At 34.3% G+C, this 25,183-nt stretch overlaps 1 protein-coding gene across 7 annotated transcripts in view; it reads right to left on the reverse strand.

Annotated features, from left to right (window-relative positions):
- The window catches only part of mob2a (MOB kinase activator 2a), an 88,267-nt gene extending 63,377 nt beyond the window's left edge, over positions 1-24,890 (reverse strand). For 6 of the 7 annotated variants that reach the window (XR_015525661.1, XR_015525657.1, XR_015525660.1 and 3 more), the window contains exon 1: positions 24,556-24,890. Coding sequence is in view for 1 of the 7 variants with exons in the window: in NM_001430950.2 (NP_001417879.1) it covers positions 24,556-24,572 (17 nt within the window). In the remaining 6 variants the exon portion in view is untranslated. 7 annotated transcript variants of the gene reach the window in all.
- Positions 24,891-25,183: the final 293 nt, after the last annotated feature.

Here is a 25,183-nt window from a genome sequence, read left to right on the forward strand (position 1 = left end):
GCAAGGAAATTTCCACTGTATGTCTGATAATATTTTTTCTTTTGAAGAAATTCTTTCAGTTATTTCAGCTAGAATAAAAGCAGTTTTACATTTTTAAAAAACCCTTTTAGTGTCAAAATTATTAGCCCCTTTAAGCTAAATTTTTTTCTGATAGTCTACAGAAAAAACTATCGTTATCCAATAACTTGCCTAATTACCCTAACCTGCCTTTAAAGCCTTTAAATGTCACTTTAAGCTGTATAGAAGTGTCTTGAAAAATGTCTAGGCATATATTATTTACTGTCGTTAAGGCAAAGATAAAAATAAATCAGTAATTAGAGATGAGCTATTGAAACTATTATGTTTAGAAATGTGTTGAACAAATCTTCTCCCTGTTAAACAGAAATTAGGGGAAAAAATAAACAGGGGGGCTAATAATTCAACTGGGGCTAATCAGACTTCAACTGTATGTCTTCTTGCAGCCATCTCAGGTATTTTCATAAGAAAGTCGATTTATAATCCCCTGCTAACTGACATAGCATGTTACAGTAGAATGTAGCTATAGATGCATGAACTCACTGTGATTTAACTATTACAGAAACAGATGTGACTGGCTATATCATATCTAGATAAATAAGCTTAGATATCTATATCATATCTAGAAAGCTAGAACAATTTACGTTTTTCTGACTAATTTGCATGTATTGATATGATGCACATTTTATTGATTACAGTTATTTTATTTCACCAAAACTACACACATTTTATACTGTGAAAACAAATGTTAAGCTTTATTAGTAGTTATAACTATTCAGTTTCGCGAAAGAGTTGTATTATTACATCATCAACTTCAGCTCTTCAAAATAATGAATAAATGAAGTGCAGTGGCGGAATTTCTTTAAACATCATAGGACAACAGTGCCACTCCCACCTGCCGGTAGACACAGGTACTGCTGAACAGCTGACCCGACACAAACACTGTTAGGTGGAATGTGCGTGATGTACGCGGTAATTTGCAGTACTTAGAAAACAAATTAAATGTTATACACCATTATATACTTATATATTACATATACTTATATTTTTATTTAAGTGCAACATATTGCAAAAGATCAGGGGCTTTTGACAACACATCAGGGGCTTAAGCCCCCAAAGCCCCCCCCCCCCCCCCCCCCCCATCCCCACCCCCCCACCCCCTCGCAACGCCACTTGCATCATAATACAGTACATCACAATTTTGTTTTTGCTCAATTAAATCAAATAAATGCAGACTTAGTAAGCATAAAAACCTCCATCAATACAACTTTAGGTGAAAAAAAGTTTAAAGAAAGAGATTTTTTTTTTTTTTTAAGTAAAAAGTTAGTTTCATTAAAGTACATGTCAAGCACACACATATTGTCCAGCGCAGCCTTCACGCAGATTCATACCCCTCGCTGTGGCCATGGGCATCGCCAACGTGCACCTCTCAAAAAATGTAACTACACGTCTCAACGACACATATCGCAAACTTTGTGATTGGTAGCGCTAACGAGTGTGGGCTGTGCTAAGAGCCGCAAGCCGGATGAAAACGAGCGTTTACAAGTGGCGAGTCCCATGAAAGAGCTTCAGATGGAAACTTTTGTTTTGCGTTTACCTTATGATTAAAGTTGTTGCACGTCCGCTAATTCCTGCCTCTGAATGAGCGAGTTTTATCTAGCGTTCAGAAAAAATACTCCCAAAGAAACTCAACGCAGAGGATCCACACTTCAGAATTTCACCTGAAGTAGTAGGTCATCCAGGTATTTCTCGCATACTAATTTTTGAAATCTAAGAATTTGGACATACCACTCAGCTTGAATACTGTTTTTAGCGTACTATATAGTAAGGAAGTATGCGATTTCGGACGCAGCCTACGAATTCAGACATACTTCTCGGCTAGCATATCGGTACTATATATGCTATTTCAAAAACAGACATTGACTATTTTTAGACCAGTTTCTATACAATAAGCTTATACCATAAAATGTTATTAGCGTTTTAGCACACTAGTTAATAAATGATGTATAACTCATAATATTACTTATTCCAAATATTTCACTTTTATTATGTAGGCTATATAGCATTTCTCAAACAATAGGAAAGGGGCTAGTAGGATTGGGGTCATCTTACAATCTGCTGTTGTAAAGAGCATAGCGTGTCATTGCTCAGTCCGATAGCACGAGCCATGTGGTCAGGGTTACGTAAGTGTTTGATGAAATGTGTCAGACCTCCTGGTTGGACACACTGCCTGTAGGCACACATGAACAATTAAATCAATCACCACCAACCCTAGATGAACCACACTGCATCTCATAATAACCTTCCTCCACATTACAGCAGGAAAGATATATTATATACCATGACTATTTGTTGCTTCACTAATCTATTTAATGTTGCAAAATTTGTGGCAAAGTTAACACAATGATGAATTGATCCAAACCCTTTTTAACCCAAAAGAGTCAATGAAACCTCAGACAGTAACTCATGAACTTATGTAACTTTTAATACTTGGACAAATAGCTAAAGAATGCGATATTAGTTTTCACACAAGTTTAAGATGATAACATTTGTGGGAGGCTGGGTAGAGACTATAACAGCCGCTGTGTTCCTCTCACTCCTCTAGAACATTCCATTCATGTCCGCATACTTCCCAATATAGTCCAACATCCCTTTTAAAGACACAGAAACAAGACCTTCATTTGGGTTCAAAAGGGACTGTTAAAAATGTAAATTTACACAATCAAACAGGTGAAACAGATGGTGAAATTGTTATTAAATAAGCCTTTAGGATTAGTATATGGAAGTTCTTTTACAGCAGTGGTATAAAGATATGCTATTAGAGTGAATGCTTTCACAATCAGAGATGATTAAATGCTGCCATCTAGTGTATAAATTAGGAGTTTTAAGTTAATTTGCACAATAATACAGGCAATCATTTTATGGTGTTTTTGTGGCTTTTAGAGACACTTTCTCACACAATAGGCTGGAAATTCTGCTTTATGAGGAAATAGTTTTGACTCTATAGGGTTAGTTCACTCCAAAATTAAAATGCTATCACGATTTACCCAATTTATTTCAAACCCTGCAGAAAAAAAAAACAGCTCAAACCAGCCCAGGCTGGTTGGCTGGTTTCAGCCATTTCCAGCCTAGTCTTAGCTGGTCAGGCTGGTAGATAAAACCAGATAAGACCAACGTGACCAGCTTAGCCAAAATGGGAGCCTATTGGACTGAGTTCTGGTGACTGTGGAGGCCATTTGAGGTCAATGAACTCGTTGTCGTGTTCAAGAAACCAGTCTAAGATGATTTGTGCTTTATGACAGGGCGCGTTATCTTGCTGGAAGTGGCCAACAGAAGATGGGTACTCTGTGGTTGTAAAGGGATGGACGTGTTCATCATTAAATGCAAATGTTTTCTTGAAAAAAATAAGGAAAAGAATAAAAAAACTAACTACAATCTTATGAATATTAGTAAATTTTGTTAAAAACCAATGATGGAAATGACCATAATATAATTAATATAATTAACATTAATATATTAAAACATTACTGTAATAATTTAATACAACTAATGATGTTTTTGTTTTGTGAAGGATAATTTATTGGCGAGAGTTTTGTAAAGGCTAAATATGCAATGAAATAATGTTTTCGTGCTTATCATTAGAAAATATCATAGCTACATTTGAAAGTACTAAAAAACTAAAGATGGGGAACCAAAAATAATTCCTTGCAGTAAAAACATCATGGCTGCTAATTAAATCAATAGCCACCAACCACTGAAAATAAAAACAATATCAACAATCATAAATTGCATGAAATGTTCCTGTTTGCTGGTTTAGACCTTAAGATTTTTGTTTTTGTTGATACTGTCTGAGGTCATCATAGGGCATCTCGCAGCTGTCAGGCCACTAACTGCTCTATAAGACAACTGTTCAGTACTGCAGTGAAAGCCAAACACATTGCATACTCTATATTCTCTAAAACTGCAGCTGCAACTCCCTCTCTTTTAGTCTCCCAAATTACACATTTTACTTTGTTTTGTGTGATTCTTCCAATAGTAAACATACCTAAAAGAGAATTACTGCAGATAAACAACAGCATTTAGTGAATAGTTGTTTGTATGATAATAAGTATGATTGCATACATACAAATTAGCATGACTTGCTCATCTTCCAATGACATTTGGGTTTATGCGTGGAGTTTGAGGGCACACCTCTTTTTAAAAATCAAATGCTTTCATGTGAACAAAATTGCAGGTATTAGAACAAATTAGCTACTTTTCTGCAAACATGTAAAATAGTTATGTTTTTTTGTGAGGTCATGAACTGAGGTGTGCTTACATGACAATAATTTACAGTTGGGAAAAAAAAGTATTGAACACATCATGTTTTTTTATTTTCCCCCAGGGAAAAATATTCTTAAGGAGCTGTTGACATGGAAACTAGATTTTGGTAAAAACCCAAACAATACAAACATAAAAATAAAACAAAACAAAAATTAAGTATGTGTAATAACAATGAAACGACAAATAGATAATTTACCAAACAACTGAAATGTATTTAAAACTTTATAAACAGTAAAAGGCTTTTTCGGTGATGACCACTTAAAGAGGCCACTCATATGGAGAATGAAGTCACATGAAATGCAGGTGTAATTTTGTTCACAAACTTCAACAGAGTGTAACAGTCTGAATGGTTCTGTGGGTATTGACTATCAAATCTGATCTTTATTTGGCTGGGCCATTCTACAGCTTGATTTTCTTTCCCTGAAAGCATTTGAGACTCTCCTTGGCTTGTCTTGCTGAAATGTCCACCCGGGGTTTATCTACATCATCCTGGTAATGTGGATGTTGGACTGAAGCAGCGAATATTAATTTACAATGAGGAAGGGCAGAAGGTTGCTGAAGAACCACTGAGAAATTTCAGCTGCTTTCTGGGCTTTCACTGCCTTTATACACCTTCCTTTCTTCATGTGTTCAATACTTTTTTCCTGTGTAATTTCATTTCATTACACGTAACTTGATTTGTAAACTAATTAATTTTGTTTTGTTTGCACATATGAATTTATTTGTTACCAACATCTGGTGAAAATTTCAAGACAACAGCACCTTTAGAAACATGTTTTCAGAGAAAAGTGGTGACGTGTTGAACACTTTTTTTCCCCAATGTATTTAAAAACCTTTTCTTTTGCAGTTTTTAATTTTCAATGTAAAGTTATCCATTTTCGCATGGATCTAAAGAGTGACAAAACTACACCAGTGGATGTCCACCAGTACATCAAATAACTCTGGACCGAAAAAAAATAAAAAGAAAAAAAATAATAGTAATAAGTGTTATTTTTGTTAAATTAAGATTCTGAAATCAGAAGGTTCAAACAAAAATCAAAATAAAGAAAATTTGGCTTTAAAGTTGTGCAAATTCAGAGTGTTTGGAAATTTTATTTTACCAATAAAAATTGAGTATTGATATTTTTACAGTAGAAATGATCTTTACATATATATTTTTATGAGTTTAGTATAAAAGAATAATCTATAATTTTAATCCATCCAATATATGTTTTGGCTATTGCCAAAAATATATAAATAATACCGGAGCAGTTTAAGACTGCACTGTAAAAAAATTACTTTTAAATGAAGTGTAACTTACTGCCGATTTTTGGTTGCCAGTAAGACTGTAAATTTACCAGCACACAGTAAATAAATAATTATAGTTGTTCTTTATTTTTACAATAAATTGTTACTTATAATTAGTAAATTATTCATTTACAGTGTGCTTGTAAATTTGCAGTCTTACTGGCAACCAATATTTTTACATTGTTTGTTTGTTGAGAATTTTTGTTAAATACCCAAACTTTAAAAATATTGGCATTTTCAGACCCCCAAAATTGCATGTAAATAAAAGGCAAAAACACAGAAGTTTCTAGTTGTAATTGAAAACATACTGAATAATAAATTTATGAATAAATGTAGATTATTTCATTCATTCATTTTCTTGTCGGCTTAGTCCCTTTATTAATCCAGGGTCGCCACAGCGGAATGAACTGCCAACTTATCCAGCAAGTTTTTAAGCAGTGGATTATTTCACATATTATTTATTTCGATTACATTGTCAGTGACAGCTGTGAGACCACATTCACAGTTAGACATGAAAGAAGAAGTCTTTTTTTATATCACTCTAGAATCTTTAACCTTCTGTTGACTTATAGTGGAGAACGGGGACGAAAGTAACAGAAACAAAAGTATCAACGCGATTTTCTCTAAGTCCTGACAACAATTGCTTTCCAGGCTATAACAGGACATTCAGCATGCAACCCTTGATGGAGCTGCCAAATATCATGTGATTTTGGGACAGTGTCTCACAGTTAGCTCCAGATTTCGTTGTTTAAGTGCAGAAATTATTGTAGCCGCTCATTTTTTCCTTATTAGAAGTTGTGTTTCTCTTTAATGCTCAATCCACAGGTTATTTAGTGCAGTAACACATTCTTAAGTTTGCATTGTCTGAGTTTTTCAGTTTAAAAGTAAATCAGGTTTAAATGGCAAGAGTTCCTGTTGGGACGAAAGTAACCGTGTTATTCATGTTCCAATGCTAATAGACAAACCTTATTTTTCACTTATCCATTAGAGTTTGCAGTGTTTTAATTCATATGTTTTATAAAATGAATGCATATTGTCAATAATAATAAAGAATACTCAAAAAATGCAGAAAATGTTAACATTTTGCATTGTTGGATTGCATTTGAAATGTTTGATGAAACTGAAATTAAAAACGAAAATGCAGTTTATATTTTTGATAAAGGACAAAATATGTTTGCAATTAAGATTAACAAGGCCATAGACAGATATATTTAAAATAAACAAGATTAAGTAAGTAAATCGGTCCCACTTTATATTAAGTGTCCCTAACTACTATGTACGTACATCAAAAAAATAAATACAATGTACTTACTGTGTTTATAATGTATTTGAGGACACTTGTGGTGCTTTTGAGTTGGAATAGAGGTTGGGTTATGGACAGGTTTGGTGGCATGGGTAGGTTTAAGGGTGGGTTAAGGTGTAAGGGATGGTCAACAGTGTATTTACAAATTTAATTACAAAAGTTAATTACATACATGCATTTAATCAAGCATAAGTACACAGTAAATACATGTATTTAGACAACAAGTACATTGTAACAAACTACTAATTCCTGTGTAAGTACATATTAGTTAAGACCACTTAATATAAAGTGGGACCAGTAAATCTAACATATATTGTGGTGTTACCTTCGACCCTACTGATGGGGTCAAACGTAACAATATGCAATTTATGTTTAAAGTTAAAATATTTTTGTTCAACATTTGTTCAAAATACCACCTGATATTGATAGACAACATTTATGAGTACAGCAAAAATATATCTCTGTCTAAAACTTTATCTTTTAAAAAGAGCTTTTTATGAAAAATGGTACTTTCATCGCCGCTAACCCTAGGTGAAAAATTATCTGTGACCATTTTAGACCAAAAAAATGTAAGTTTTTTTTTTAAATCATGAAGTGTGAGAGCTTTTTCTAAAACAACCCCAACATTATAAAAAGGTCAATTTTCTATTTTCATGAAGCCTGTACACATTAACGGTTGTATAATACATACTTAATTTTTTTATCTAATAAATCTAATTTAATATATATATATATATATATATATATATATATATATATATATATATATATATATATATATATATATATATATATATATATATATATATATATATTACCTGCCAGCTATAAAACCATCTTTAAAATCTACAGGGACACACATGCATACTCAAACACAGACTTTGTGATGAACGACAGTTATTTTTTCATGCAAAATAGATTTTTGAGAATTGAAACTAAATTGTGTGGCTTTATTTTATAGTTGAAGGGGGTCATTTTTCACCCTTATAATTCTAACTAAACTAGAGTTAAAATAAAAGTTCATTTCAAACATGTAGCAATAAATACTTTCAATTTCACAAGGTGTGGAAATGGATGAGAAGAAACACTCTTTAAAGCTCATTCAACCTTTCAACATTTCATTGTTTTCTAATGGATGAGATTTGTATGATGATTAAAAGCTATTGATCATATTAAGATGGTTCTAAATTTGACTCAAGACTCCACAATCATCTAAATACTCTCTGAGACAGCGGTTTACTCCCAATTTTGTTGAGGCTTTGACTTGTTTTTAATTCTGCTGCCGAGACCTTTCTGTCTCCTCCTTTTGCTGAATGACATTACGTTGCAGGTAGATCATTAATATCAGCAGCTTCTACTGCTGTGTGAGGGGATTTGTTTGACTCGGTTCCAATGGTGTTTCATTCAGGAATGTGAACTGATCTGACCTTGACTTGCTGTCCAGTGGCTGGATGTATTGCGTCTTCCTTTTAATAATTACACAGAACACTAGTGAAATAAGTTAAAGGTGATGTTCTGCAATAAACAAGCTATTTCTGTTCCATTATGACTGAATTTTACTGTAGAGGACACACCAATTACAGATGGAACATTTTTTAATAACATATAAAAGTTGATACAATAAAACTTAGACATTTCTATTGTTTAAATACTGAGAGTTGAAAAAAAAATGAGGCAGTGTTATTTTTGTATTATTGAAATGCCATATGAAGTGTTGACATTTGTTATATATTTTAACTTAAAATAATTTTTAAAAAGTTTAAGGTTTAAGGCAAACTAATTAACATACATAGTCATATGTACTGTACATACAAGTACATTATAAAAATTACAGAATAAAAAAAAACACATGGCAACATGTTTTTATGTAACTGTACCCTAATTTTAAACGTTATTCAGGTTTCAACTTAATTTTTGAGTCAAACTGTTTTAACTTGATCTATTAAGTCAGCTTAATTGATGTAAGTTAAAATGACTTGTAACACTGATTTAATTCAGCTTAAAAATGTACACAAGCAATACATTTTTAGTGTAGTTGCCTGTGTATATATACAATTTAGAAGGTTTTACAGTATTATACATTTTATTACAAATGTACAAATATGTTTAAAAATAATATACACTCACCGGCAACTTTATTAGTTACAACTGTCTAACTGCTCGTTCACGCAAATTTTCCGTCAGCCAATTACATAGCAGCAATCGATGCATTTAGGCAACACGGTCAAGATGATCTGCTACAGTTCAAACCGAGCATCAAAATAGAGAAGAAAGGAGATTTAAGTGCCTTTGAACTTGGTATGGTTGATAGTGGCAGACAGGCTTGTCTGAGTATTTCAGAAACTGCTGATCTCTAGTGTTTACAGAGAATGGTCCAAAAAAAGAGAAAATATCTAGTGAGCAGCAGTTCTGTGGGTGCAAATGCCTTGTTGATGCCAGAAGTCAGAGAAGAATGGCCATTAACTCGAATAACCACTCGATACAATTGAGGTATGCAGAAGAGCATCTCTGAACACACAACATGTCCAGCATTAAGGCAGATGGGCTACAGCAGCAGAGGACCACACCTGGTGCCACTCCTGTCAGCTAGGAACAGGAAACTGAGGCTACAATTCGCACAGTATAATTCCATTGCCTTATGACCACAGTGTACCCATCGTCTGATGGCTACCTCCAGCAGGATAACGCGCATGAATCATCTCAGATTGGTTTCTTGAACATGATAATGAGTTCACTGTACTTAAATGGCCTCCACGGTCACCAGATCTCAATCCAATAGAGCACCTTTGGGATGTGGTAGAACAGGGAATTCACATCATGGATGTGCAGCCAACAAATGTGCATGTCAATCTGGACCAAAATCTCTGAGGAACATTTCCAGTAACTTGTTGAATCTATGCCATGAAGGATTAAGGCAGTTCTGAAGGCAAAAAGGGGGTCCAACCCAGTACTAGTAAGGTGTACCTAATAAAGTGGCCAGTGAGTGTATACTTCAACTGAAACAAGTAAAATACATTCTAAGTTGATGCTTCCTAAAACTCCTTTAAACAGTATGTTTTGAAAATCTATAATGATTTTGATGCCCTCAGAAGTTTATTCATTCATTCATTTTCTTGTCGGCTTAGTCCCTTTATTAATTCGCCACAGCGGAATGAACCGCCAACTTATCCAGCAAGTTTCTACGCAGAGGATGCCCTTCCAGCCCAACCTATCTCTGGGAAACATCCACCCACACACTCATACACTACGGACAATTTAGCCAACCCAATTAACCTGTATCGCATGTCTTTGGACTGTGGGGGAAACCGGAGCACCCGGAGGAAACCCACGTGAGCGCAGGGAGAACATGCAAACTCCACACAGAAACGGCAAGTGAGCCGAGGCTCTAACCAGCGACCTTCTTGCTGTGAGGCGACAGCACTACCTACTGCGCCACTGCTTGGCCCGCCTTCAGAAGTTAAAAAATTATAAATTATATATATATATATATATATATATATATATATATATATATATATATATATATATATATATATATTTGAACAATTTCGACCTTTAAATATGTATTTAATTAATTTAAATGTTGATTTTGATACAAAAAAGGTTAATGAACACATGGACAACTTCCTGTACACATAAAATAAAATGACAAACTTCACACACAAAGTACACGTATGCCTGATTATGTCATTTATTAAGCCTAACTTAATCTTAGAGCTGTTCCTTAGAAGGGGTCATTGTTATGGACGTGATGTTTACAGACAAGAAACACTGCACCCGGCAGTGCAATGACAAAGCAATTACAGCATCCAGTCTAAAGAGGGCGCATGCACATGATAGTAATAGAGCACTAGCACAGTGGTTCCCAACCTTTTTCTTAGGGGCCCCCCCATGAACATATACAAACATTGGAGCCCCCCCACCATTTAAATACACACGCACACACACCCATGTACTATATATATATATACTGTATGTGTGTGTTTGTGTAATATTATTATATAATATGTATAGAAAATATAAATTAATCATTAATTTATGAGTTTTAAATGAATGAATATGAGTTTCATTCATCAGTTTTAACTTGTCTTGGCCATCAATAAAACCAAAATTTAGGTAGGCTTTGTCATACTGTCTAATCTTTTTCTTCGCCTCTAAAGAATCACTGCATTTACGATTTCTCTGCCGATTTTGTTTTGATTTTGCCTTTACACGTTGACAAGCACATTGCGTGAGTGAGCTACATTTAAATAATTATTTAAAGTTATTCATTTTAATTATTTTTACCATTATGTTGTAATTTTAACCATGTGTTTTGATATATATATATATATATATATATATATATATATATATATATTGTACTTAAAAATACATATATAATAGTAGGGCTGCTCGATTTTGTGAAAAATCATAATCACGATTATTTTGGTCATAATTGTAATCACGATTATTCAAAACGATTATCAGTTAAAGTCAATATTATTAGCGCTCCTGAGAATTTTTTTATTTTTATTTTTTATAAATATTTTCCAAATTATGTTTAACAGAGCAAGGAATTTTAACAGTATTTCTTAATAATATTTTTTCTTCTAGGCTTATTTATTTTATTTTAGCTAGAATAAAAGCAGGTTTAAATATTTTGAAACCAATTTAAGGTCAATATTATTAGCCCCCTTAAGCAATAAATATTTTTGATTGTCTGCAGAAGAAACTACTGTTATACAATGACTTGCCTTATTGCCCTAATTAAGCCTTTGAATTGCACTTTAATCTGAATGTTTGTATTTTGACCTGTGATCATAGCAAAGATAAAAGAAATCAGTAATTAGAAATGAGATATTAAAACTATTATGTTCAGAAATAAGTAAAAAAAAATCTTCTTTCCATGAAACAGAAATTGGGAGGAAAAGGGTTGCTAATATTCAGGAGGGCTAATAATTCTGACTTCAAGTGTTTACATACAGTTATTTTCCACCCTGCAAAGGAAAGAGAAATAAATACAATAGAACAAAAAATTTAAACAAACTGTGCTTTAATCATCTTCACTGTAAGAAAAACACAGCAGTCCTTCAGTCAAGAGTAGTGAGGGATTTTCTCGTTGTTTGATTAATAATCATAAAAACAGGCGGCAGCAGGAATATTTCTCGCTGTCTCTTTAGTTTCTCTTTCACATGTCTTTTGATCCTCAACTCGTTTGTTTATTACACAAATGATGGTGAATATAAATAATCACTAAACATCGCGTTTTGACACCTATTTGACCAGTAAAGCGCTCACGTTAATGACTTTAGATGTCTGCGCTCCTCTGCTCGTCTCAGTGTGCGAATGGGAGCGAATGCTGACCGGCCACATGCTTCTGGCTGCGTGTGCGTGCTGCACACACACAAGCACGCGCTCGTTCGCGCTTTTAAGACCAACAGTGTACAACTGGAAAGGTGGCGGTATATGATGCAATAATCATTTATCTCGATTAATGCTTTTTTTATAATCGTTTGAAATCGGATTTTCGATTAATTGTACAGCCCTATATAATAGTGGAGCATTTTTATGCCTTTTTCTACCTCAACACTTATCCTCTCCCGCGCCCCCCTTGTGAACTCTGGCGCCCCCCTTAGGGGGGCGCGGACCCCAGGTTGGGAACCACTGCACTAGCAGGTAGAGACAACGAAGCACATTTAGCAACGTTCCTACAATATAACACATCATGTAGTGCTCATTGAACTGTCAGAGTTTTTTGAAAACCATTTAATCATTGTCCTCGATTACACTAGAAAGACCACAAGAGATTTTGATATAAAGAGCAACTTTCTTCAAACTGCCAATTAGAAAGACTATCGAGAACTTAAAAACAACCTGACAGCATGTGAATCTTTAAACAGGATAAAGCTTTAGCCTAATAATGATTGTAACAGCATGACAACAGCGTGACATTTAAACGAGTACAACACATCCTCTACCTCAGGACCAAATCAAATTTAAGAAAAGAACTGATCATATGCCTAATCAGAGCTCATTGGCTGGCAGCAGACATTCCATCTCATCAACCAATGCCAAAGGTCAAAACTACAAGGCGTAAGGTTTGTTTTTGGTTTTAATAGATTGACTGAGGCTCTTAAGAGTGTGTTTGACCCAACTTTACAAGGTCTCAAGAAACTTTCTTTAAGCCAGTATTATTAAAATTTTGTGTGGTGGTGTTTGCTGTGGAGTGCTATTGACTATGTAAAACCTTTGAGCTAATTGTTAGCAACACATGTCAGATAACACATTCAAAGCAGTGGCGCCCCCAGAAACTTTTCTTATAGGGGTGGCAAGATGATGCCACATCAAATCTTGGTGTGACACAAACATTTTTTTTTTATATATTTTTGTTTTTGGTAAATTAAATAATGCTGTTTTAATTCATTACTCTTAAAATATTGTGATTTATTCCTAGAAAATAATTCAGCTGGTACACATGCAAACCAAATTAAATCAATATTTAGTTTTAAAACACTTTTCAGGTCAGATATTTTTCACATACTTTTATTGTACATAATGCCGTGTCTAAAATTAATGAAAATAAATAAATTAATTTATAAAACAAAAGAACAAACTAAACAAAAGGCATCACTATATGCACACATTACATTACATTACATTATTAATACAGTTTTTATTGATGTACCTTTTTACAAAATACATCCACAAAATCACTGAGATTTCTGGCCCTTGTAAGTCAACAAGCAAAACAGTGGAGGTGCTAAATAAGCTAGATTTTCTTTATAAAAAGTGTACAATCTCATGAACCCAAAGTTGTGCATAAACCCCACAAACAATACTAAACTACTTATGTTATGAGAAATTTACCCTTAATTTACTTATTATTATTTTTAAATGTGTACTAGCCTAATCAGCAAAAGCGATCGTTCTGTAGAAAGGTGAAAAAAAACATTAAACTATGTAAATCAAAATTACCTAATTCTGAGCCTTGCTAACGTTAACACATTTAGTACTCAACTAGAAAGGTTACCAGAGAGCATAGAATAATTACTTAAGTGAAGATATGCATGGATGACAAACATACCTGTTGTTGTTTCCTAAATAATTGCCATAGCTTTCTGTTGAAGGTGTGTGCGTGCTGTCAACAACGATCGGGGAGAGGGAGGGGCAGTAAATCATCTACGTCAGTGGCACAAATCAATCCACAATAATTTAGTGGCTGCAATTTATTTATTTATTGAAATATTGTGAAATTCCGTAAGTACATTTAAATTAATAATACCAACAACAAAATCATATTGGGGTGGCCACAGGGGCCTGTAGTAAAGGTTATATACATCATCGCAAGAGTGTCAATATTTCGTACAATAAGCTATAAGTAGGGTTCTGTGTTGTGTTTTTGAATGTCATGGTTTTTGTTTACTACACTTTTGAGCACACATGGAGCTCCATTTTAACAATCTAAGTTCTATTTAATAATCCTTTACACTAATATGTTTTAGTTTTAAAATGTGTACGTTTTGCTATGGTTACGCCTTCTATCCACACTACCCCGGAGTTTTCCAGCCCCAAAAACGGAGCATTTCGGAAATGCTGGAGAGGCCGTTTTCATTTTAAAACGCTGCTGCTTCATGTCAGTGTGGATGGAGAAAACGTAGACATCTGTAAACGGAGGCGTGGCTGCAGACATTCACCTATCTGATTGGGCTTTTCCTCAATAATAAATACACAAAGTACGCCATTGTGGACGTGGATTAATTTCGTTCTAAAACTCCATTTTTAAACTAAAACGTATTAGTGTAAACGGGGCCAAAGTGTAAATAAAGCAGTGTTCCCCAAGCACCGGGCCGTGGATTAATAAAGATCCGTGAATCAATTGGTACTGGGCCACATAAGAAGTCATTAATTATTTCCATTTTATTTATTACCCAAGTCTAATGATCTTTTATGTTGAAAAATCTTTTATTTTGAAAATTTACTGTTTTCTCTCGTTACATCTCAGTCTCTTGAGTGACAAAATTGAACCCACAGGCTGGCAAAATAAGTAAGAAACAGATGCCTGGAAAGTTTCTTTGCAAAGTAGAAAAGGCCCAAAAGGACCCACAAACTGGCAAGAAATGGATCCGCAACCCAATTGTCAACAAATCAGGTGAATCCAGCATGTCTGTGCAAGAAAAATATTAACTGCTGGAGATCCCAAATGACAGTCGCTTTTTTTACATATCATATCTTTTCAGCATGCAAGTTCGTTATTTTCAATGGAGGCGCGTGGCTTGTGTGCATATCTTTCCAGGCACAGCCAGTTGAAAACATCTTAACTTTTCAGAATGCAGTGAGCGCTTAATACTTTGTTTCGAATATACACATTTCGGCAGACTAACTATCTCAGACAAACATAGAACACACAAACACTGCAATGCTTTTACTTTTCTCCTTAAATAAAACTTCATCATAGTTGCAGCAATGTTTTGTCAGCTTGAAAAGGATTGATGGTCACCTAGCAATCTACATACACCCCCGGGCCCCATTATATTATGGTATAAAGTGCACAGCATAGGAACACTTGAAACATCTACTTTTGCCACTTTAAGGGTGGAAACAATTGTTGGCGTGCCAGGTACATGGTCTAAAAGAGTCCTTAATCTCTTAATGAGTTATGGGTCTTTTGGGCGTAGTGTGCATTAAAACAATCAGAATCTCATCTCCCATTCCTTTTAATAGCGAGTTGTGTTGGGAACCTCAAACAGGTTGGGAAGTTGGCTGCGCATTGATGGATTTGCTTTTAGTGTTCGGACTCTCAGTAATGATTAATAACCACACTGAACTGAGCTAAACTGAACTGAACTTAAACACTGAAAACTGAACTGACACTACTTCAGTTTACTATGATCTTTTATGTGAAGCTGCTTTGACACAATCTAAAGCGCTATACAAATAAAGGTGAATTGAAAGTTAGATCTCAGTTAGTTATTCAATGCTTTTCAAATGATATACATTATCCTCTGAAGAGTGAAAGCAAACATGGATGCCATAGTGAAGTGTTTTAGATGGGCAATTCGGGCCATGATCCTTTGAGCATTCAGTTCTAAAGGGTTCATCCCTGTGCCCTAATGCCTTCAGAGAGACCCCCAAATAGCATTAGGGCATAGGGAGGAGTTCTTCTAAATGAAACCCAGTTATTTTAGATTTTAAGAGTTCCTTTTTCAAAAGTATTTGGAGTTTTTGCGCAAGAGTGGCCTTTGGCTTTCAGATCAAACTTACTACTGATCACACAACCATGCCCCTCTAACAAAATGTACATGACAATTCCAGCTTTATGAGGAAATTATTATCTAGAAGCAAATATTACCAACTAAATAATTAATAACCAAAGCTGACCAGTCAAAAAAAATCTTAACTGACAGTAAAATCTGACACAGTTCCAAACAAAGCACTGGTGTAAAACAATGGCTCCCTCCACCCAAAGGAGACCATTTCCTTTCCTCTGTGCTTTCTATAATCGCTACTTTTCTACACAACAAGTTACTCCACTCTAATAAAAGTTATGGTCCATCCTTTGTGTGTCAAGTGCACTCTTTGATATCAATATCTTCAAAGTCTCTTAGCATGCAAGCAAAGCCCGAGTAGTCTTTGTACTTTTCATTGATCAGATTATGGACATCATGAAATAAAAGCTGAAAAAAATGCCTTGGCAATTTTAAAAGTTTATGTTGTTTTTACATTAATTCAATTATTAGAATAAAAAACTTTAAGCTAATTAAGACTAAATAGGGGAAAATAAATGTAAAAAAAATCCATGAAGAAAAATAGCAATAAAAACACTCTGTAAAGAGTTTAATTTGTGATTATTTTACATGTAAATGAATTAGTGGCATATTTCTGCAATCTTACTGATAGGTATTTATCAATAGGAAAATACCTTACTTGTTAGGCTTTGAGTAAAACTCCACACTTACTACTTTCTACAAATCTGTTTCTGTACAATTCACATTATATCAATCTGAAATGGCAACCAAGCAATGTCATCGAAATGTCAAATGTCATGCTTTCTTATGAGTTTTTATAAAACAAAACAAAACAAAAAATGAGGTAAAACAAGTTCAGATCTGCATTCTTTTCCAAAATATAAAAAAATCTGAATAATGTTGTCTTTATTGATTAATTCAAATAGAATAATTGAATAAAACTACTCAAATCCATTATTTTGACAGAAAATTAGGTAAATCGCAGGGCAGGAGTCAAAATGTCCCTTATGTAAGACATCAAAACAGGAAAGGACTTGATCTACCAGCCTGCAATGGCCAGTATGATTCTTTATGTGGTCAGAACACACAAAAAACAGCAGCAGCAGTTCAAGAGAGGGTGCTTATGTAATGAGACAGGAATGTGAATGTATGGTTGCTGTCTTTTGACCTGTTAAACCGGCTGTATGATGGTATAAACCCACAGGAATGCCTGACAATGTTTATTGTCTAAACTTCTTATTATAACCAGGCTGAAGCTAGAATTTGACCTGTCACTGACAAACAGCAGAGAGACATTATTAAAATGACATTTCGGGGCACGTTTCATTTTGCATGTGCTTATTACTCTATAACTCTAGCTTCAAAACCCATTTATGCACAATCATCCATTTTTCTTTTGCAATTGGTCTGCACAAACAAGTCTATAAGAAAGTCATCCTCCAAAATATCACACTGACCAACGCAAATGCTTTGCTCCTAAATTTTGGTACAATTTACTCATCCCCAATAAAGGGTGGGGTTGGGGTGTAATTTGGGGAAACGCCATCTTTTGTAATAATATATAAAAAAATAAAAAATGTTTTAATATGATTGAAATTGTATGGATGTGTAAAAATGAGCCACTTTTCTGGTAATCTGTAAAATAGTTACATTTCCCCATGAGATTGGCACAGTGATTTTTAATATTTAATAAAACTTGCTTATTTGATCCAACATGAGCAATACAGTTTTACTATATGTGCAAATTACAAGTGATATAATGCAGGGACAACCAATTAGACTGCAAAAGATTATTAAAAAATAGGGATGCATCGATATGGGTTTTTGGCCGATATAGATAACTGATAACTCTTAAGATTTGGAGGCTGATAACCGATATACTACAGCCGATAATTATAAATATTTCAAAATGTTATATTTGTATACAGTGAACAACTGATTTGATTTTTAACACTTCATTAAAGTTTGTATTGATCTTGTGAACTAAATAGCCTACTCAAAGAAAAAGAAGCCAATTGCAAGGTGATTATAGAGATATATTCACAATTTCACATAAATCAGCATGCCAAAAATAAAATTTATTTTCTTCACATAGCAAAGTAACATGCAACTTGACTGCATATAATAATAGGTTAAATAACAAAATGGGATTTAATTAATAGAAGGAAATGCTCAGCAAAACTCAAAGAGTGATAGGAGATGATTTTAATCCTCTAAAGCCCTTTTTTCTTCTGTTGCCCTCTGGAAGAAGAAATTTTAGAAGTATCAAATGCTTTTCTAACAGATATAAATTCACCTTTGTTCCTGAGGCAATAAGGCTTTACAACATCACATTTTAGCAAGTTTTACATTTTTAATATACGGGCCTTTCCAATGATTTAGTTCTATTTATGAAACATGCTGGATTGTGTTTTTTAAAACTGTAAGTGATTTGCTTTTTTATGTGTTTGTTGTATCATGAAATGCTACTACCCTAATCTAATTGCCCCTGGTGGGATTAATGAAGTTGTTAAACTTAAGCTTAAAACAAGTTAAATAAATATATTTTAAATAAAATGAAAATAAAATAACTAAAAACTGAAACCATCTCAAATGTTACAGTAATGTACACATGTACAAATATGTAATGTCTGAAAAAATGTTTTGAGAGGTGTTTCGGCAGTTCAGACCCACCGTGTACGCGAAAAGCTAAATAAAGATAGTATTAGGCTACATGTGTTTTAAACACATGCTTGTCAATCAGACAACACTTCTATGTTCGTTTTTGCTGTCAATTGTGGAAAAAATTATCCATGAAAGGTTTATGATAAACCTGCTAATTGAAACTTTAATTGCAAGTGCTGTGTGGTGAAGGCCTGGGATGATAACCGTTTTCAAGGTATACTGTGGTTGGGAAAAGTCAAGGTTTTAAAACCACCAAAATGTTCTGTAATATCGTTTCTAAGGTATTTGTACATTTTTTGTTCCTTTTTTTTTTTTTAGAACAACAGTATCTCCAGCAGAATAAAATTCCAAAGATTCCATTTTAAATAGAAAAAAAATCTGTTTTGGAAATAAATCAAGACAGCAGAAATTAACAGTTAATTTAAATGATTTAGCCTGACATGTTTTCTGTTCAAAAATATTTAAAATGTTTCTCCAAATGAAATATATTGTGTTCAAAAGAGAAAAAAGTTTTAGTTTTTTACCCGGATATTTAAAAAGAACATATTTTAGAGAAGTAATTATAATACCGTGAAACCGTGATATTTTTATCCAAGGTTATCATATCGTCAGAATCTTCTACTGGCCCATGCCTATGTGATGCGCGTGCACAGGAAGCGGAGTCAGATTTTGATACAGCCCTTGAGCACAGATGACTTCATGACAAACACAGTGCATAATATAAAGACAGAATGTGGCGGACAGCTGAGAAATCTTTGCTGTATTCAGTGACTGGCACACTCTCCCCTGCCGCTATTCGTGGTGCTGTTAAGGCTCTGTCGGCTCTCTATGTGTGTGCGTGGTAATAGTCATTATGTGCGCTCGTTATAATCATTATAAATATGCCGATCAAACTGAATACAATCTTACATTAACAACACATGGCAAGCAACGCATTATAACAAATAATCATAATAGATTATAAACAACCCAACAAGTTGTTTAGCACATGTGCATCACTGCTATTATGTTTACACATGTAATATTTAACATGTTTGTAATTTAACAATGTACCTTGTTACTTACTGAGTTATTAACGCACAGCAATACCACACAAAGAAAGGACGGACTTTGGAGGAATAAACAATGTGAGGTAAGCTTGTCATAGTGCACTGGACAAGTCTGAACAAGTTCGACCCACGCATGAGCAGGGCAATTACGTAATCTACTGGCTAAAAGATATTGGCCTAATTTTGACATTGGACCGATAACATTAAAAATAGCGTTTATCTGCCGATAACGATATCATGCATCCTATTAAAAGTAGTATGTATGGCTAACAAAGTGACTGGGCATAAGTCACACACAGATTTCAAAATGTATCATTCACTTAGACTGCAAAATAGACTGCAATCTTATACAAATGTATTGTTTACAATATGAAAAAAATATATTCTTTTCATGGGTTTATCTGTGAGAGCAAGAAACATTGTCAAAATGCTTATGTAAGAATGATAATTGACTTGCAAATATGCAGTTTTAAAATGGATTAAAGCAGATACAAGTTAAGCGCCATTTCAATTAGCCAAAATAAGAACAGTGCAGCACTAAGCAGATCTCAACTTGCAGTTGTTATGAATCTACCAAATATAAGCTAGAACCAAACTCATTCAACTGTATAATTAACGTTACTTAGTATTTATTTAAGCGTTAGAGCTGCAAAATATATTGTTTTAGCATCAACATCGCAATGTACATATCCACATGTCACATCGTAGTATGTACAAATTCAAATGGGATTATTGTTGACTAGGCATGGGATGATAACAGGCATAGGACAATAACTGTTTTTAAGGAATCCTAATAGATATGTAAGAGCTTTTTAACATGTTTTTTTTTTTTTTACAAACAATTTATTTAGTTTTTTAGGGCAACAGTATCTCCAGCAGGAAAGGACACTCCATATCAAATGCTACAGGTCAGCCCATGATTTAGCAAACATTTAATAAACAAATCACTTATAAACCAACATCCTGCTGCTATATGTACCTGAACAGTGCAGTGGCTTACTTACTTTATTTCCAAATAAAAGATATAACAAAAGATGCCTTTTCAAGTTGTAAAGAAATCTGTTTTGTAAACTAATTAAGATAGCGGGTCAATGATTTATTTTAATTATTTAGCCTAACATGTTTACTGTTATGAAATATTTTAAATGTTTCTTAAAATATAATATCTTGTGTTCAATAGGAAATGTTATTTTATTTTTTTTACCCAGAAGAACATATTTCACAGCAAAAAATACTGTGTCATACTGTGAAACAGTGATATTTTTATCCAAGGTTTTCATACTGTCAGTCTTATACCGGTTCATGCCTAGATGATTACCGGTTTTAGTTTAGCGCAGTTTGGAAAAATCAAGGTTTTAAAACTGCAATAATTTTTTTCTGTTATACCATTCCTAAGGTATATGTAAGGTATTTTTTAAAATGTCCTGTAAATAAATATGTTTTTGAAACCATTAAAAAAAGCAGAAGTCAATTATTTATTTAAATTAATTAGCCTGGAATGTTTACTGTTCCAAAATATTACAAATGTTTCCTAAAATAAAATATATTATTGTTAAAATATATGTGGGGGAAAAAAACTTCCGATATACCGAACACCATTGTCAATATCGATAAAAAAAGATTTGGAATGTAGTTTAGGAATGTAGTTTCAGTATGAATCGCTATAGTTTTATTAAAATGTGACTGCTGAGCATGCGCCTTGGAAGTTATGCCAATAAGCTTAGGGTCCAATGGAGGGATGCGACTTGCACAACACGCATATGGCAGTGATGCAAATATGCTGTGTAAGCGGCGTGCACGTGAACGAACGCATTTTTCAGCAACACCTAGTTTAAAACATCTTAACTTTTCCAAATGCTGCAAGCGCACTGCAATGGTTTGTTCATTTGTCATCCTCTGAGAAAATGCTTGATGGTCGTCTAGTTACTAGAGACGCCTGAGGAGTTCATTGTAAATAGTAAAGGGAAACCACGCGCATGCTTGTCACTTCAGGTTAGAATAAAAACACGTGTGAAAATAAGTGCCGTATAGCAGCAGTGAGGAGATTGCATATAAAATAGAATGTAAGGATGTCATCCAAGTGGCTTTCTTGTGCATCCCAGCCACTAGCACCTCAGCTGAAAGAGTTTTTAGCACAGGGGGTAATATAGTTATTGAACTTTACAATTTGTAATGTTGCAATATGTGTTTGAATAATGATGGCTGGTTCCTTTACTTGAAAGCTCAGATTTGATTATCATAATTTGTGATGTTGACAGAGTTTGAGGTTTACTGTATTATTATTTACAGCTTAAAGTTCGCTTTGATTGTTCAGCATACTTTACCATTGCACACACTTTGTAACATTTTATTTATCAAGTTTAGGAGTCTCTTTAACTCTTATGTTTATTTTATTTTAAATAAATCAGATATATCAGTTAAAATTTTTTTGATTTTGACTAGTAAAACTATTTCCCTCAGTCATTTTGGTAAATTAAAATAAAGTGGTTAAATATAAGAAAATCCTAAAATTTCCTAAATGGATTGTTTAAAAAAAGTTAATAATTATCTATATCGAATAATATGAAACATGATATCATGATAATTGATTTTGCAATATCACCCAGCCCTGGGTGAAACAATAGTATTTTTATCTAAGGTTATCATACCATCAGTAACTTATACTGGCTTATGCCTATTGCTGGCTAGGAGCCACGATTTGGAATGCATGTAATTCGTCAATTAATTGCAACGTGTAACTATTGTGGTTAAACATTCAAAACTTTTTGTACACTCTTATACATTTGCAAATGGTGTTTTGCATTTGTGAAACGTATTTTATGAAAATGTATTTTTATTTTGTGCACATGAAATTTTTTTTTAATATGAATGAATATTTTACACACGTGAATTTGATTTTATGCACGTGAATTTGGCTACGCATGTGTACATCGTGTCTTTTGCGTGAATTATTATTGAGTCTAATCTGTCTCCATATCTCTGGGCATTTACAATGTCCCCTGCAACGGAAAAAAAAACCCTCTCATTTGGGACTGAGGTTTCTGGGACAGAGATATGACTTGGCCCAGGTTGACAGCAGTGTGTAACGTTGTGCATTGTCTTTCCCCCACTTGAGAGGACAAGCCATGAGTGAGATAGAGGTCTCTTTGCGGTACAAGTCAACGTCTGCATCAATCTGAACAGTGTGCTGTGTTTCTGCAGTCCCCATGACTGTTATTAGTCGTATTCCCCAACTTGTATTTTACCACAGTCTGGCAGTGCCTGCATAACGTTTTTTTTTTTTTTGTCTGTCACCTTTTCTCCTTTCTCGTATGTTTTTAGAGAGAACCCGAAATACTTCCCCACATCCGATTTAAAACCCGCTTTAAGTTCGATCATTTCCAGCTCTTTTTCATCCCCGCTACTAGCAGCACACTCCATTTCCGCATTACTGGATCTGTAGCGACAACAGACCGCAAAGGATGATGGCCACGCCTGGGCTGATGGGAATTGTAGTTTCTGCCACCTCCCGTTCGCTTCATTCGCCTGAGCAAATTTTCTCAGAAGACCTATAGTTTTATCGAGTCATGCGACTAAGGTAATATTTACAAAAAATTGCTATTGCAGTATGACGGTATTTACAATACCGTTACATCCCTAATTTATACCATAGTAATTGTAGTGTATTGAGTGTGAGATGGCAATGTGTGTATTTTGTGTTCTACATTGTTTGAATAATCGTGAGTTACTTTTTGGTTGGCCATCTTCTGTTTTTGTTACTGCAGACTAGTTCAATTAAAAGAAAAAAGAAGAAATGCCTGCATGTGTTTAGCGTTTTTCTTTATTGCAAACACAACACAATCTGGTAGCTTTTTCGGGGATAATTATTGTGATATCTCGACTGTAACAGAGAAATACTGGGAAATGTATATAGACTTATGGTATTTCAAGCCGTTCAGCCTTATAATCTTAAAATGTGGGCAAAATCACCTGTTTTGTCATAACTTTAGACATTACGCTAGAGAAACATTCAATTACTAGCTCGAAAGTTTCTTTTTCTTTTTTTATACACACGATTATGCTATCGAACTGCAAGTCTTCTTGACCTAAAATAACCCAGCAGGTCAGGGTGTAGCTTCTCATGTGGCAGGATGTCGTGAAGGAAACCACACGAGTAGACAAATTGCCATGCTCACTTTAAAGTTACCATTTTAGGTTTACACAGGACTCTAATGAAACTCTGCAGGATGACTGAACAACTTCAGTTCAAGAGATAGTTTACCCAAAACTGAAACTTCTGTCACCATTTACTCACCCTTCACTTGTCACAAAGCTGTTTGGCTTTTTTTTCTTCTGTTGAACCCAAAAGAAGTTAATTTGGAAACCTGTAATCACTGATTTAACATTGTATTTCTGTTTCCTATTATGCAAGTCAGTTTTCTAACATTTTACAAAATATCTTCTGTTGTGAAATAAATTAAGGTTTCGAACGCCTTGGGGGTTGTAAAGAGAGAGTAAATGTTTAGGTGAACTATCCCTTTCAGTGCAGCTGGTGAATTTAAGTTACACTTATTTTCAAAGTTGAACATTTATTAGGATATGATTATTTAATGTACTCTGAGAAACAACTGAACTTATCAAACTTTTAATAAAAAATTCCAACAAAGACAAATTTTTAAGTGCCCAAAATTATAAATATTGAACTCACCCCATCAGCCAGTCCATGCTGCTGGCAGCTGATCCACGCCAGCTTTGACTGTCACCGGCTGTCCAGCGCTATTTGATCTCTATGAAGTGGTGCCTAAATGTGAAACAGTTTTTGACATGGAGCTGCTCGTCATTACGTTGAATGTTGGTTTTTAAAGAGCCACAGCAGCTGGAGATGTCAGCACTGAGGTGTCGGAGCAGAGCTCAGTGTTTTGGGATCCGAGCCGAGCTCAGTGTTTTGGGATCCGAGCCTTGGTGTCTGTAAAGCGGGCAAGTGTTCTGAACGTTTGATGCGTTCAGTCCGCTCCTCGAGTTCAGAAATCCGGAAGTAAACACGGTCGGTGTCTCAAAACTTTGTAAAATGAATATGCACTGAAGCACGGCACACAAAAAACTCTGTCTAGTCAGTAGGTTTGACTTGGAAACACAATCGATCCCCCCACCATCGCTTCCGTGGGTGTCATTGTTTAACGCACAGTCAGAAATACACACAAACTGAGGTAAGGAAATAAATCATTTAGTCTATATTATTATTATTATTATTATTATTATTATTATTATTATTATTATTATTGTTGTTGTTGTTGTTGTTGCAGTTAATGTTATTATTATTAGACATATTATCATTT

This window comes from Danio rerio, chromosome 25 (genome assembly GCF_052040795.2).
Source record: "Danio rerio strain M-AB ecotype USA chromosome 25, GRCz13ab, whole genome shotgun sequence".
Lineage (NCBI taxonomy): Eukaryota > Metazoa > Chordata > Actinopteri > Cypriniformes > Danionidae > Danio > Danio rerio.